The sequence below is a fragment of the Enhydra lutris genome, unplaced genomic scaffold (assembly GCF_002288905.1).
Source record: "Enhydra lutris kenyoni isolate GAN:26980312 unplaced genomic scaffold, ASM228890v2 scaffoldscaffold32, whole genome shotgun sequence".
Lineage (NCBI taxonomy): Eukaryota > Metazoa > Chordata > Mammalia > Carnivora > Mustelidae > Enhydra > Enhydra lutris.
Window position 1 is genome coordinate 872983 of NW_019154116.1, and position 12709 is coordinate 885691.

At 59.5% G+C, this 12709-nt stretch overlaps 1 protein-coding gene across 1 annotated transcript in view; it reads right to left on the bottom strand.

Moving 5' to 3' along the window:
* The window catches only part of LOC111153397 (lysophosphatidylcholine acyltransferase 1), a 44110-nt gene that overhangs the window by 4375 nt on the left and 27026 nt on the right, over window positions 1–12709 (bottom strand). Inside the window, exons 5-12 of the mRNA XM_022512400.1 lie at window positions 11873–11933; window positions 11564–11622; window positions 9484–9518; window positions 7994–8048; window positions 5678–5760; window positions 2535–2660; window positions 1817–1970; window positions 698–796 (exon numbers count right to left, since the gene is read on the bottom strand). Of these exons, the coding sequence (XP_022368108.1) occupies window positions 698–796; window positions 1817–1970; window positions 2535–2660; window positions 5678–5760; window positions 7994–8048; window positions 9484–9518; window positions 11564–11622; window positions 11873–11933 (672 nt within the window). The remainder of the gene's footprint in view (window positions 1–697; window positions 797–1816; window positions 1971–2534; window positions 2661–5677; window positions 5761–7993; window positions 8049–9483; window positions 9519–11563; window positions 11623–11872; window positions 11934–12709) is intronic.

A 12709-nucleotide genomic window follows, 5' to 3' on the forward strand; every position in this document is an offset into this window, starting at 1 on the left:
TTCCCAGTGATGCTCTGCAGAGGGTCTGCTGGGGTCCTGGATTCTCCAAACAGTGAGAGATAAGCAGCTGCCTGGCTTATACATCAGGCTCTCATGAATCTGGCTACTGGGAGTTGCACCTGTAAGAGCTACCTATTCTGAGACCCTGACAGAACTGTGTTTCTGGGTGAGTAAAGCCAGCCCGCAACTATCCTAGCTGACATTGTCCTGGTGAACCAGGAGAATCTGCAGGTGAGCAGGGACCCCCATATGAGTGTCTCTGAGACTCCCACACCCCCTGCAGCAGGGGTGAATGGCTGGGCTCTGGACAGGCAGCTCCTTTGCACCCTAAGTCAGTGGGCTGATGAAGAGGTCGTGCTGGGGGACCAGAGAGGTGGGGGCCTGTCCAGGATGGCTGCGTTACGGCACTGGGTGTGGGGCACCCGCCAGCCCTGTCCAGGCCTGCTGGAACTCACGAAGACCAGACCCCGTGCCCTTCTTGAGAGTGTGGGGTACAGACCGCAGACAGAAAGGTTTTTGTGGAGATGTGGGGGGCATTTGTACAAACGACGGCAGATACAAGCTTCCGTGAAAACGGCGGTCAGGAACAGGGCAAGTCCGCCCACGTAGGACGGGGCTGTAAGAATGTAGCACAGGCCTGACGTGACCTGCGTCTCACTGTTCCTACAAGCTAAACTCCTGTAAACGCCACACTTGCCTTGAATGCCAGCTGGATGGTGTCCAGAGTCCGGGCAGGCCGGCAGACGACAGACAGGGCGACCACGTACTCCCGAGGGTCCATCCTGCCTTCTCCGCTCTGGGGACGAGACGTGCCCTCAGGAGAGAGCCGGGCCCCTCCCCCGGGTCGGGGAGCTGGGCTTGAACACTGACATCGGATCTTATCTGCCTCCACCGAACGAGTATTTTTGGAAGAACATTCATAACCCACTGGCTTTCGCGAGGGGCCACACCATACACCCTCTTTAGGCCACTGTGATCAAGTTCCAGAGCCTGTGAGTCTGGCATATGAAGCTCACGAAAGCTCAGGCCACACGATGGCCGTCATGTGCTAAGGTTTTCCTTCAAGGAAAACACCCGCACGCAGCAAGGGCACACTCGTGTTCTGAGGACCTAGTGGCCCGTGGCAGAGCAGCGAGCCTGCAGGACGGCGAGCCCCCAGCTGCGATGTGAGGAACACCCGGCGCCTGGCCCACTGGACACTCGCTGAGTGCCACGCAGCAGGTCCTCAGTGACCCTGGGGTCACCATGGGACAGGCTGCTGCTTCGAACAAGCGGGCCGCTGTAGGGAGCGGGAACGAGCCAGGGGCCGGCGCGGGGCGGAGGGAGGCTCCCAGCGCAGTCTCCCACACCCAGGCCCTGAAAGGCCACCCACGTCCAGGGCTGTACTGGCAAACACGGATCCCCGGTCCAGACACGACGGGTGACTGGGTGGAGTGCGGCATGGGGACAGTCCTCACGCGCCACGGGGAAGGCCGAGGGTCACCCTGTGTGCCGACTGTCGGGAGAGAGGCCCCCCATCCAGAAATCCTGGATTTCTGGAGGAGGGCACATGGTTTGATATTTTTAGGCTTTTTAGAGATCCCATTTAAAACCCCAAACTACAGGTTTATCAGCAAATGTTAACGTAAGTGACAAACTTCTACGTGCATTTCAAACCACAGGAGAAAACATCCAAGCAACAGGGTGGGCTGGTCAGGGCAAGGAGGGGCCGTTCCCCCTCTCCTTCCAAATCCCCAGGCAACGCTTCTAACTAAAACAATACATGTTGGAAAGCTGGAGGTTTTGCCAGGAGACCCTCCCAGGGCCACGGCCCCACCTCATCAAACAGGGAGAACATGTCCTCCAGCGTGTCCGAGACCGGGACGCCCAAGTACTCTGCGAACTCGGGGAGGCCCATCCGTCCTCCGCTCTGTGTCCTGGCGCTTTCAGAATATCTAGCCAGATCTTTCTCAAGCGTTTCTGGCTTTAACCTACACACAAAAAAAGGGAAAGATTTTTTTCATTAAAATTACAGAATGCTGCAAAACAGGACGTTTACTGTAACAAGACTCAACAAAACATTAAAATTACTTCTACAACGGGCAGCGGGGTCATTTTCAGTAGGTGTTCTAATAGTTTGAAGGCACAGCACGGATCCCGCCTCAGCGTCTCCGCGGGAGGGACGGACGCCTCTCGGGCAGGTGGGTGGGACCGTCCACGGGGAGCCCCGTGCTGAGCCCTGAGGGTTTTGAGACACCTCGAGGCGGACTGAAGCTGATACTGGGAAAGTGCCCGCAAACCCTGAGCACGAGCACTTCTATCTGCTTGGAGGCCCAGTTGGCCCTCAGCACCCACGGCGACCTCCAGCTTGGTCACCAACAACGGCAGGGGAGGGAGGGCCTGCTAGAAGTTTCCGGAAGCCTCCTGTCTTAGAAAAAGCATCTCAGCAGTGCTCCTAAGAACTCTCCCTGTTCCTGAGCGAGCCCCACTAGTGCTGCCAGAGAAGCCACCGCGAGCGAGGGAGGGGCTTGAGGAAGAAAAGGCGCCGCACTCACCCCAGGCGCCTCACCAGCCTGGCGAATTCGAGAAGGCAGGTGTCCGCGGGAAGCCGGAGCTGTCCTTCCGCCAGGGCGAGCTGGCAGTCCTCAAATGTGTAGTCGGTTACGGAGATGCCCAGGGCCCTGCGAAGAGGGGAGGGCACCGCGGTCAAGCAGCCCCAGGGCAGCAGAGTGAGAAGGACGGCCCAGGGTGACCACAGGACAGCGAGCGCATTGAAGGACCAGGGGCCCCCCTTCCCCGGCCCCACACCTCGGGGCTCCCAACCAGGTCCGTGCAGCAGTGGCGCCCGCCGCACGTCCCACCGAGACCCCTGTGCCCAAGGCGCACTGTGGCTGGTGCGTGAGGACGTGCAGCTGGGGTCCGCCACCCCTCCCTCTGGGGCCCACAAGGCTTTTCTGAAAGTCACGCTTTTGCGGAGGCGTCTGCGCACTGATTTGGTGTCTCTGCAAAACTTGTTTTAGTTAAACAAGAAAAAATTGCTAGGAACACAGGTGGTGTCCAGGGCGGACGTGCAGACCGTGGGAAGAGCAGGTTTCCCGAGAGCGCGCGAGGCCCGCGTGGGGCCACAGCCAGAGCGCGGCAGCTCTGCTCCAGAAAGCCCAGGTGAGTCTGCGGCACTCGGGGCGCGGAAGGCTCTGGGGAACGGGCGGAGCCATTCAGCATCAGAACGAAGCCGACATTTGCAACTTTGAAAAACCAGACTAAAACACATGAGTGTGAGGGTGTCTGCTGAGCCGGTGAACCATTCTCGAGCCTGGGCTGGGAGCTTGCCATGCAGCCGTGAGGAGCGCTCCGTCCCTTCGGATCCTGCGGACACAGCGAGGCTGTCTCCAGCCACTCGGGCAGAGCAAGCCCCAGGAGACGGCAGAAGCCCTTGCCACAGCCTGTGTCCCGTAAGGTAAAGCTGGGAAGGCCTTGTGGAGGGACACCCTGAAAACTTCCCCTGGGTCTGGGCGTGTGGAGGACAGACTTCATCTCCCCAAGCTGTCCACAGACAGGAAAAGCCATCTCCCCTGTCCACTCCCACGTGTCCCTCCCCAAGAGGGCACATCTGGGCGGGGCCTGTGCAGGACAGAAGGACGGCAAGGAACCTGGGGCCGGTGGTGGGGGGGAGGTGACAGGGGCCCAAGCAGGGGCTCCAGCCCAGGCACTTGCCCCAGAGCCCTGTGGGACCAGAGTTCTCACGCACGCCCACAAAAGCACCCCGCCCCCCGGACGCCTGTGATGGGAGCACTGAGCAGTGAGTACTCTGAATGCTGACACGTACAGAAAGACAGCGTTTCAAGTTCACATCTGGCACTAAACATGAGCGCTCATTAGTGGACCCCAAAGTCCACTTACGTAGAGCCTGGGGCGCCCCAAGAGGTTAGCCATCACTGCGGTTTCCACCCTGCTAGGAAGCAAGTGTGCAGCAGGTGCCTTCGAGGCCACCACGCCACCAGCTGTCTCATTCAGAAGCACAACTTGTCTTACAGGTGGCGGGGGTCACCTTCATAAGGGCTGGCTATGTCCCCAAGTCAGAGCTCAGCCCTTCTAAAGATCGGCATCAGATTTCAGGAAAAATGACCTGCTTCTATTACAGGAAACACAATGGTAGAACATTTGCCAAGTATTTAAAACTAAGCGCTGTCCCCCATAACTGAATGGGCTTTTAATCATCACCGTGCTACAACGACACTGTGCCATTGTGGCTGGCAGATGGGCTTTGAAGTCCTTCCACGGCCAGTCCAGTCCCACTCGGCAAACTGAGGTATCATCGTGTGGGGACAGAAGGCAGGATGACCAGGAGTGCCTCGGGTCATCCCGTGAGGAGGTGGGGGGAGGTGCGCGCGGGGGCTGCCGGTGACGCTCAGTGGGTCCCAGGCTGCTCTTGGTGGGTCTAAGGGCCAGGAAGGCGACAACCCACTTCCATGTTTCTGGGTTCTCCTGTGGCTGTGGGGGCAGGGGGCTGCCCTGTGGCCAATGTGCCCTTTTCCATTCGATGTGGGGTGCTTCCCCTCCACGAGCAGAGCGTCTGTGACATAATTACTGTTAAACGTTATTAGCTAATTTATCTGAAGAACTAAAGCAGTTTACCCCCAACCTGTCAAGCCTCTGACTCTGTGGAGACGATATCCTTGTCGAGAGGTTGAACAACCTGGCTTCCCCCGAACGGAGAGTTGAGGGCATCCTGATGGCCAACCGCCCCCCACGCATCCTGGTGTGGGGTTCTGAGAGCGAGCGGGCGGTGAAGTCCAGCGAGTGGGCACCCGAGGAGGCTGGGGGTGTCCCGCGGGCCTGTGTCCCCAGCGCCGGCCTTCCTGAGGGGCGTGTGGACCGCGTGTGCCTACCCCGCGGAGCTTTAACTCCCGCATGCTGAGCCTGTGACTTGGCCTGGTAGGGCCGCACAGAATGTGGGAACATGGGGGTTCTAATGCGCACACAGTGGGGCAGGGGGCTTACCTCCCGCCTCGGTCACAACTGCTCAGCCACGGCGCTGGGAAAACCCCTCCAGAGCCACACGAGCCTGCCATGGGGGACGCCTGCAGAGCCACCGAGACCCCCTCCCAGCACCACGGTGGCCCAACACAGAGGCGGCCCCTGCTGCCCGGGAGCAGGAGAGAGGGAGGCTGGGACACGGCGGGCGAGGCCGCGCGGGCCTTAGGCTGACATCCCCTCATCCAAGACAGCTGGGGACAGTGCAGACTTGGGAAGCGAGAGACTTGTGGAGCGAGCGCGCCTCACTTGGGAGATGCGGCATCTAGTTCCCATGCCGCACTCGGCGAGCCGGACGGAGGCCCCGCAGACACTGCCCGGGGACCGCCCGCCGTGGCCGCCTGCCTCCCCAGGGCGCGCACACCCAGCGCCGTGGCGGCTGGTTCCGACCCACGCAGGTGAAACTGAGCGAGTTTAGCCACGAAGACGCAGACCCGGTGCGCGATGCAGCAGGGACCGGGGAGCCCGGCGGCTGACACAGCCTCCAGCCTGCGCGCGGTAGGCACTTACTCGCTTCCGCCTCGACCCGCTCTCCGAGGGCTACTGAGCGCGTCTGGGCTGGGCTAAGGAGGAACGGGCCGGTGAAGGGCTCCCTAACACTCCGAGGGCTCCCAGGGGATGCCGCGGACACGGGCTCTGACCCGGCGGGAAGGGGCGCACTCACTCGGCCATGACGCGCCGCACGTTGCTGGCGTACAGCGCAGGGTCCTTCTTCTCCTCCTCCGACGGGCTGTACACAGGCAGGAACTGAGCACAGAGAATGCTGCGTTACTCCAGTGCGTGTCACACGCCCGCCCCGGCGCACTTACTGGTTGGACGCAAGGAAGGTCTGTCAAAACAGCTTCCGTAAGAACCACCCTCAAAGCGGTCACGGTGCACGGGCACACGCACCCAGACGCACGCGTCCACGTGTGCGAACACAACCACGATGCCTCCGGGACAGAAGCTCGTGTGCGCACTCGGTTCTAACGTCACATGGAAGCTCCCTTCGGATGCTAAAGAACTACGTAAAATTAGAACTTTTTCTCAAGTTCTAACTTTAGAGAGAACTACGTGTATGCTCCCCTTTCCAGAAGTTTCTGCTTGTGCTGGGGGATACCACAACACGCTGCGTCCACGTGGAAGAGAGACGAGGAGATCTGGTGTCCCCTGCCTTTTGAGAAGATCACACGCGCCCTGGGAACGGGCGTCTCGCACGAGCGACACTTACTCTGCACCGTCAGTAAGTCCCCCGCTCCGTGCCGACTCTGCTGGGCAGAGAGGAGACATCCCCGAGTGCTTCTTCCTTCCTGCAGACACTCAGCCCCTCCCCCAGCACACGCTCTACAGACCTCTAACCCCACGGGGGCGTCCTGAAGCCTCATCGGCTCTCGCCACATGGTTTCAGGCGTTCACCCCATTCACCCGCTCACAGGCCCCTGTGAGCACAGCACGAGGGGAGACACTTAGTGCAAGTTCAAAAATTCAGAGTTGCCTTTAAACTCTGAAAACTGTGGAGACGCCTGGGTGGCTCAGTCGTTAAGCGTCTGCCTTTGGCTCAGGTCATGGTCCCAGGATCCCGGGATCGAGCCTCGCATTGGGCTGTTCAACAGACAGCCTGTTTCTCCCTCTGCAGCTCACCCCGCTTGTGCTCTCTCTCTCACAAATAAGTACATAAAATCTTTAGGAAAAATAAAGAGCTCTGAGAACTGGAAACGAGGCCTGAAATAGAGAAGCACACACGGGAGGCCAGGAAGCAGCCACACATAATGTCCTGGCGGATGGCCAGCCCCCCTTGGACTCGGGCCAGGGACCTTTCTGCTCAGTGTGTTGTAATTAAGTAGCTTCTGCTATACTGAAAGAACCTGGAAGCTGGCTGAAATCCAGGTTCACTTGTAAACTCAGTGCAATTCTGCAACTTTTATCAGAAAGTAGCAAATTGCCTCATTAAACCCTTTCCGTTGCATTTGGACTCCCCTGTCGGGGGCAGGGTAGCCACTGATTCCCCTTTTAAGAAAAGAAACTCTACTCCTCACCCACTTGGATAAAACGTACAGGCTGCACGAATGTGGCTACGGAACGGAGCTGAGAGAAGGGGTGTCGTGACCTCGGGACCTCCTGGGCTGAAAGCCGCAGGCAGGCTGTGGGATCTGACCACGGATCAAACAGGACGACAGGATGACAGATCTGTGTGATCTCTGTGATCCAGCAGTAAGAGTAGCAAGTAAAAACGCCACAAACATAACCCATTGCACGTGTGCCAATGTTAAACACCATTAAGCTCTGTTAACCATGATAAAAGTAGGGTCTAACTTCCTTGTCGATGTTTAAGAACCTATCTGATTCGTGCAAAATCCTGCAGGAGACACTATGTGACCGGTGAAAAGGCCCAGGGAAGTATGTCTGAGGAGCAAAGAGAAGCAGGAAGACCTCGGAGCAGGCCAGATGACGTACAATACCGGACCTGTGCGGACGGCAACGTGACGCTGCCAAAGTCGTGTCTGTGCGGACACCGACACCCTTATCTCTAGAGATGCCAACACGACGCTGGATCTGCAGATGCTGGTCAAACCTCACGTCCGCACAGGAAACAAAGGTCACGTTGTCTTCATCCAACGCAACACTGTATCCACAGGGACAACGCAACTCTGTATCCGCAGGGACAAGACCATAGTATCCATAGTATCCGAACGGAGGAAGGGCTGAGTAACACCGTATCTGTTCTGACCACATGCCGTGTTCCCTGCAGACACCAGCTAACCCTGGATCCGCCAGAGCCCACGGTGGAACAGTGTATCACTCGGCTCGGTCTCCGACCCGCCCTGCACAGACCACACCAGAGGCCGCCTCGCGCTGGCTGTGCACAGACTGTGACCTCACACGACGTGACACTCCAGCCACAGACACCCCGACGCAACACCGCATCATGCCGCATCTGGACACTGATGCTGGACCTTCGCAAGCCCGAGAGTAAGGTTGTTGAACGCGCATCTGTACAAACCTCGATTTCCACACGATTGTGAAACTGACACAGTGTGAGCCACAGGGTCTCCAACCTTAAAAATGAACAAACAGATTTACAGCTTTGGTTAAAAGATTCTCAATCTCTTTTAATTAAATGACTTCAATTCTGGGAGCGTCTGGGCGGCTCAGTGGGTTAAAGCCTCTGCCTTCAGCTCAGGTCATGATCTCAGGGTCCTGGGATTGAGCCCCGCATCGGGCTCTCTGCTCTGCAGGGAGCCTGCTTCCCCCCCAACCCCCGCCCGCCTCTCTGCTTACTTGTGATCTCTGTCAAAAAAAAAAAAAAAAAAAAAAAAAAATCTTTAAAAAAAAAAACCGACTTCAATTCTGGGGCGAACTCTGCCAACGCCCGACCCTGCAGGGCAGCTGCCTTGTTCAAGGCACGCCGCGTCCCCCTCAGGCCAAGGCCAAGCCTCACAACACTGTGATGAGGACAGGGCTACCCTTCTCAAACGGGGTTCCTCACTGTCCCCGCCAGATGCACCCACTCCTGCAGCTGTCCTCTGCCCTGCAGGCGCCCATTCCCCACGTGTGTCCTCCGGCTCAGGAAACCTCGTCTATGTGACACTGTCCCGGACCTGGCTGTCCCCAGGCCACGCAGACTCAACAGGTCCTAAGTCGTGCCATCTGCAAGGTCAGCCCCTGAGCTCCGGACCGCAGAACAAGCATCACCACCCTTCTCTCTGTAGAAGTTGGAAACGGGAGCCGTCTGGAGCCTCTCGTCCTTGGGCATGGCTCCTCTCCCCAGCAGGCAACTGTGCTCCAAACTCTCTCTCTATAGCCCCGATCTCTGACTATCATCAGCCCCAAGCCTGGCCACCAGGGCCCGAAGGAGCCCCTTCACACCTTTCTCCCAGATGCCCCCTTGCTTCTCACCATCCACCCCACACTCTGGCCTCAGCAATGCTAACGCTACGGGCCACAAATGCGGCCTCTCAGGGCACCCCCCGCCCCCACCCCCAGCATCCGTTCCAGACGCCTCGCCGGGGGGCCTTGGGAGGGCTCTGCCTGGCCCCACCACTCACCCTTCTGCTGTGCCAGGTCAAACACTGGTACCACGGAGGCCTGCTGTCCTAGAACCCTGTGCCTCCCCTGCGCAGCCGTTCAAAAGAAGGGCCGTCCCTGCAGCTCCCCTTTTGTTTTTTCTAGGAGCTGCAGCACGTGGGAGGGATGGTGGCCGCTGAGCCAACAGGCACACGTGGGAAGGAAAGAACGCGCACAGTCACCTTCCCCTGGAGTGGGAGACCATTAACTTAGGTCCTGGAATCCAGGAGTGTGTGAACGGGCCAGGTCTGCACACTTAGTTTCGCAGCAGCAGACTCTAACTGCTACCATCGAGCACCAGCGGGTCCCATGTTCAGAGCTTCCACATTTGCAAAAGGAACCAGAACGCAAGGCAGTGACTTGCGTGGCCCCTGTGCTTTCCCGCAGGACAGGACACACAATGTGACGGCACAGGGTCTGACTTACGCGCCGGGTCCTTGCCACGTCCACGTGATGGTGTCCTGGGGGCAAGAAAGGAGCAAAACACATCACAGCTGGCAGTCAGGGACCTGGGAGGGAGCCCTTCCTTCCGTGGTGTGCCCACCGTCTGTCCTGGCCCTCGACCTGGCCCACCTCTGACCCCAGAGAATGCCGGTACCCTTCTTCTTCCCTAGTCCACTATGGAACAGGGGAGCAGGTAGGTGCCCATTACCTCCTGGCCACCCAGACACACTCCTCTCCTCCCACGGCTCCAAGGTCGGCAGCTCTGACGTCTGCCTGAGCTGCCGCCCCAGTTCTGCTTTCCAGCCTCCTCTGTGTTTAAGGAGTCCCTGCCAACATCAGTTCACAGCCCAGGAACCTGCTTTGGGTGAGCAGTCCCAGTGACCACTGTCCGCCATCACCATCACCCACCACGGGAGGCTCATTCCAACCCACACGCCCGTGGACCCCCAAGGCCCCGGCCTCCACTCGGGGCCGGAGACGCCCAGCAGATGAGCCCAGGCCTGCGGGGGAGCAGAAGAAACCACTGCGAGGCACTAAGCGCGCCCAAAGGCCCCCCCCCGCCACCTCGTCTCAGCTGCATCAGACACCGAGATGGGGACGCTAGAGAACACAGACCCTGTTTCTGCCCTGACTCTGGTCCCAAGTGAGCTTCTTTCTTCTGAAGTCCTGACACCCCCTGCCGGCTTCCCGTGGGCTCCGGAAAAGCCGCCAGCTGCAGGGGACACCCCGGCCACCACCCGGCCCGTGGCCGCTGCTCCTCCGCACGGGTCCGTGCGCCAAGCTGTGAGCGGAGGCCCTCCCTGAAACTGGGCAGCGGAGGTCCGCCACAGACCGGCGGGCTGAGGGCGCACCGTGGCAGTGCTGCCTCTCTGGCAACTAAGCTGAACACTTCCGGAAGAGCCCGGTAAGGCAACTTACTGAAAATAAGCCCATGGAACAGGCTTTAAAAAAAAAAAAGAAAATCTCGAATTCAACCCGCCGAGGATTCTCTTCTTGTCGGACGCTGGCGAACACGCACGGCTCTTCTGAGTTTCGGGGACGTAATGTCAGAAGCCTCGTATCTGTCAGTTCGCGCGGTGACGGGTTCTGACCGACACCCACTGACTGACCGCTCCCCTTGGAGAACCTCTTTGTGCTGTCAGCACCCGGAGGCATAGGGTCTGGTGTGCAAATCTGGGACCCTCCGGGTCTGGGCCAGAAGCAGGGGGCCAGCCCCTCACGCCCGCAGGCGTCACGCGTAAGCACGCTGCCGTCTAGACAAGCAACTCCAGGCCCCACGGTGCTGGGGCGGCTGAGTTTCCTTTTTGTCGTCATAAAGACACGCTGTGACAGGGAGAAAGCTCGGTGCACTGAGCAAACCCACCTCGGTGTCCTCCGTCAACAGTCCAGGGCAGCTGACACCCAGGCAGGGCCCAGGGACATGAGCCTTGGCTGGGAGAGCCCAATGCCTGTGCAGGTGCAAGACACACACCTGGAGGGGCCACGGCCGAGCGAGACGCACCGGGCACCGAGCAGCACCCGCAGAGGCTCGTGGCCTGCGCCGGGAATGCGGCCCACTGAGCTGGACACGTGTGGCAGGGCCACAGAGCCCCCAGGGGAGGGGACAGCTGCGGCTGCTTTGACAGATGTGGAAACGGATGCCACGGCAAGCCTCTGGCCACAACCCGTGGAGGCTTCATCCGGCCTTCCTGCCTCCCCCGAGCCGGGGCCCTGTCGAGATCACCAGGTGCTCTGGGGCCCAGACGCCCCCTCCTGCGCTTTGCTCGGACAGAACAGGTGACGCCTTCCCCACAGACTCAGATGCACCAGCAGAGGCTCATTTGGTACAGCTCATTTGGTACAGACTCACTTACTTCCCTTCCCTCCCGCCGTCTCCAGCCTTTCAGGGTGTAGACTCTCTTAATGTCACAGTTTCCCAGGTGACCAGGGAGCAAAGGCTGCAGAGGACGTGGGAGGACGGCTTACGTCAACGCAGCAGGACCCATCAGCAGGGAGGACGGGCCCCCGCTTCGTGACCCGTGACAATAGGCAACTCACCATAGTCCCAGGAAAACACACTCACCAGTTCGTTTGGGTACCGCAGAACCACGGGCTGCACGGGGACCCCCGGGATGAAGGCGCCTGCAGGGAAAAGGGGCGTCGTCTTACTTCGACCACTGGTTCCTCTCCCTGCACGTTTCATGCCGGGCCTGGAGAAATGAGCTTTTCTGCCACCCCTTCTTGGTGGATGGTCATCGGGTGCCCAGAAGGCTTCCTCGATGGGGGTGTGGACTGAGTCACGTCAGGGAAAACCACAGGCTCGCAGGGACCCAGGAGTGTCTCCCCGACTCGCTCAAGGAGGAAAAACAGAGAATTTAAGAAAATTACATACCGGGCTTGAAGGTAATGAGGCAGGTCCTGTTGGTACATGTTCCTTCTGGAAAAATCATTATCTTGGAACGAGAAGAGAAAAGGTCAGCTTTGAAGGAACGTAATCCAGAAACAGTCTGCTTTCTGTACTCCAGACACACTGAGATATTTTCATCGTTCTCAGTGTGGTTTAGGCACACGACGGAAGCACGCCTGGCTGTGCTCCCCGGGTAGGAGTTCTCTACAACGAACCTGGGGGCTGGCGCCCGCCTCCTAAGCGCGTGCTCGGGACTGATCGCGGCCGCCGTGGGGCCCGGCTGCCACCGCCTGATGCACCACCAGCGCGCAGCGGGGTCCCCCCAGGGGCAAAGCTGGACAAAGACACACAGAAGGGGAGCTCAGCGGACGGCCCTGGGCTGAAGGCATCGGGACCAGGGCCAGAGCCGAGGCACAGCTGGGCCAGCAACCAGAAACGCCGCAGAACCAGTGGTTAAACACGTCCCCGCTGGGACTCCTGAATCCTTCTGGTTCCTGCTGACCTCCAGCCACACGACAGAAACTCAACTCTCCCCTCAGCACAGGGACTACAGCCCACGCGGCTGCTTCCAGACCTGGGGCGCGGCCAAGCACCCCAGACGCCACGATCCCCGGGGGGCTGCTTGCGGGTGAGGGTGCCTGGCCGCCGGGCCTTCCATTCTCTGAGCACCCAGGACCCAGACAGCCCCAGGGCGCTCCAGCTTCCAAGGCTAGGCTCGAAGAAACACAGCCGCCATCAGCTGAGGCCGCGGCCCGGCCGCCCACAGAAGGTCTTCCTGATGCTCCCTCGGGAGCTGGGCTCACACGGACAAGCTCGGCCCGG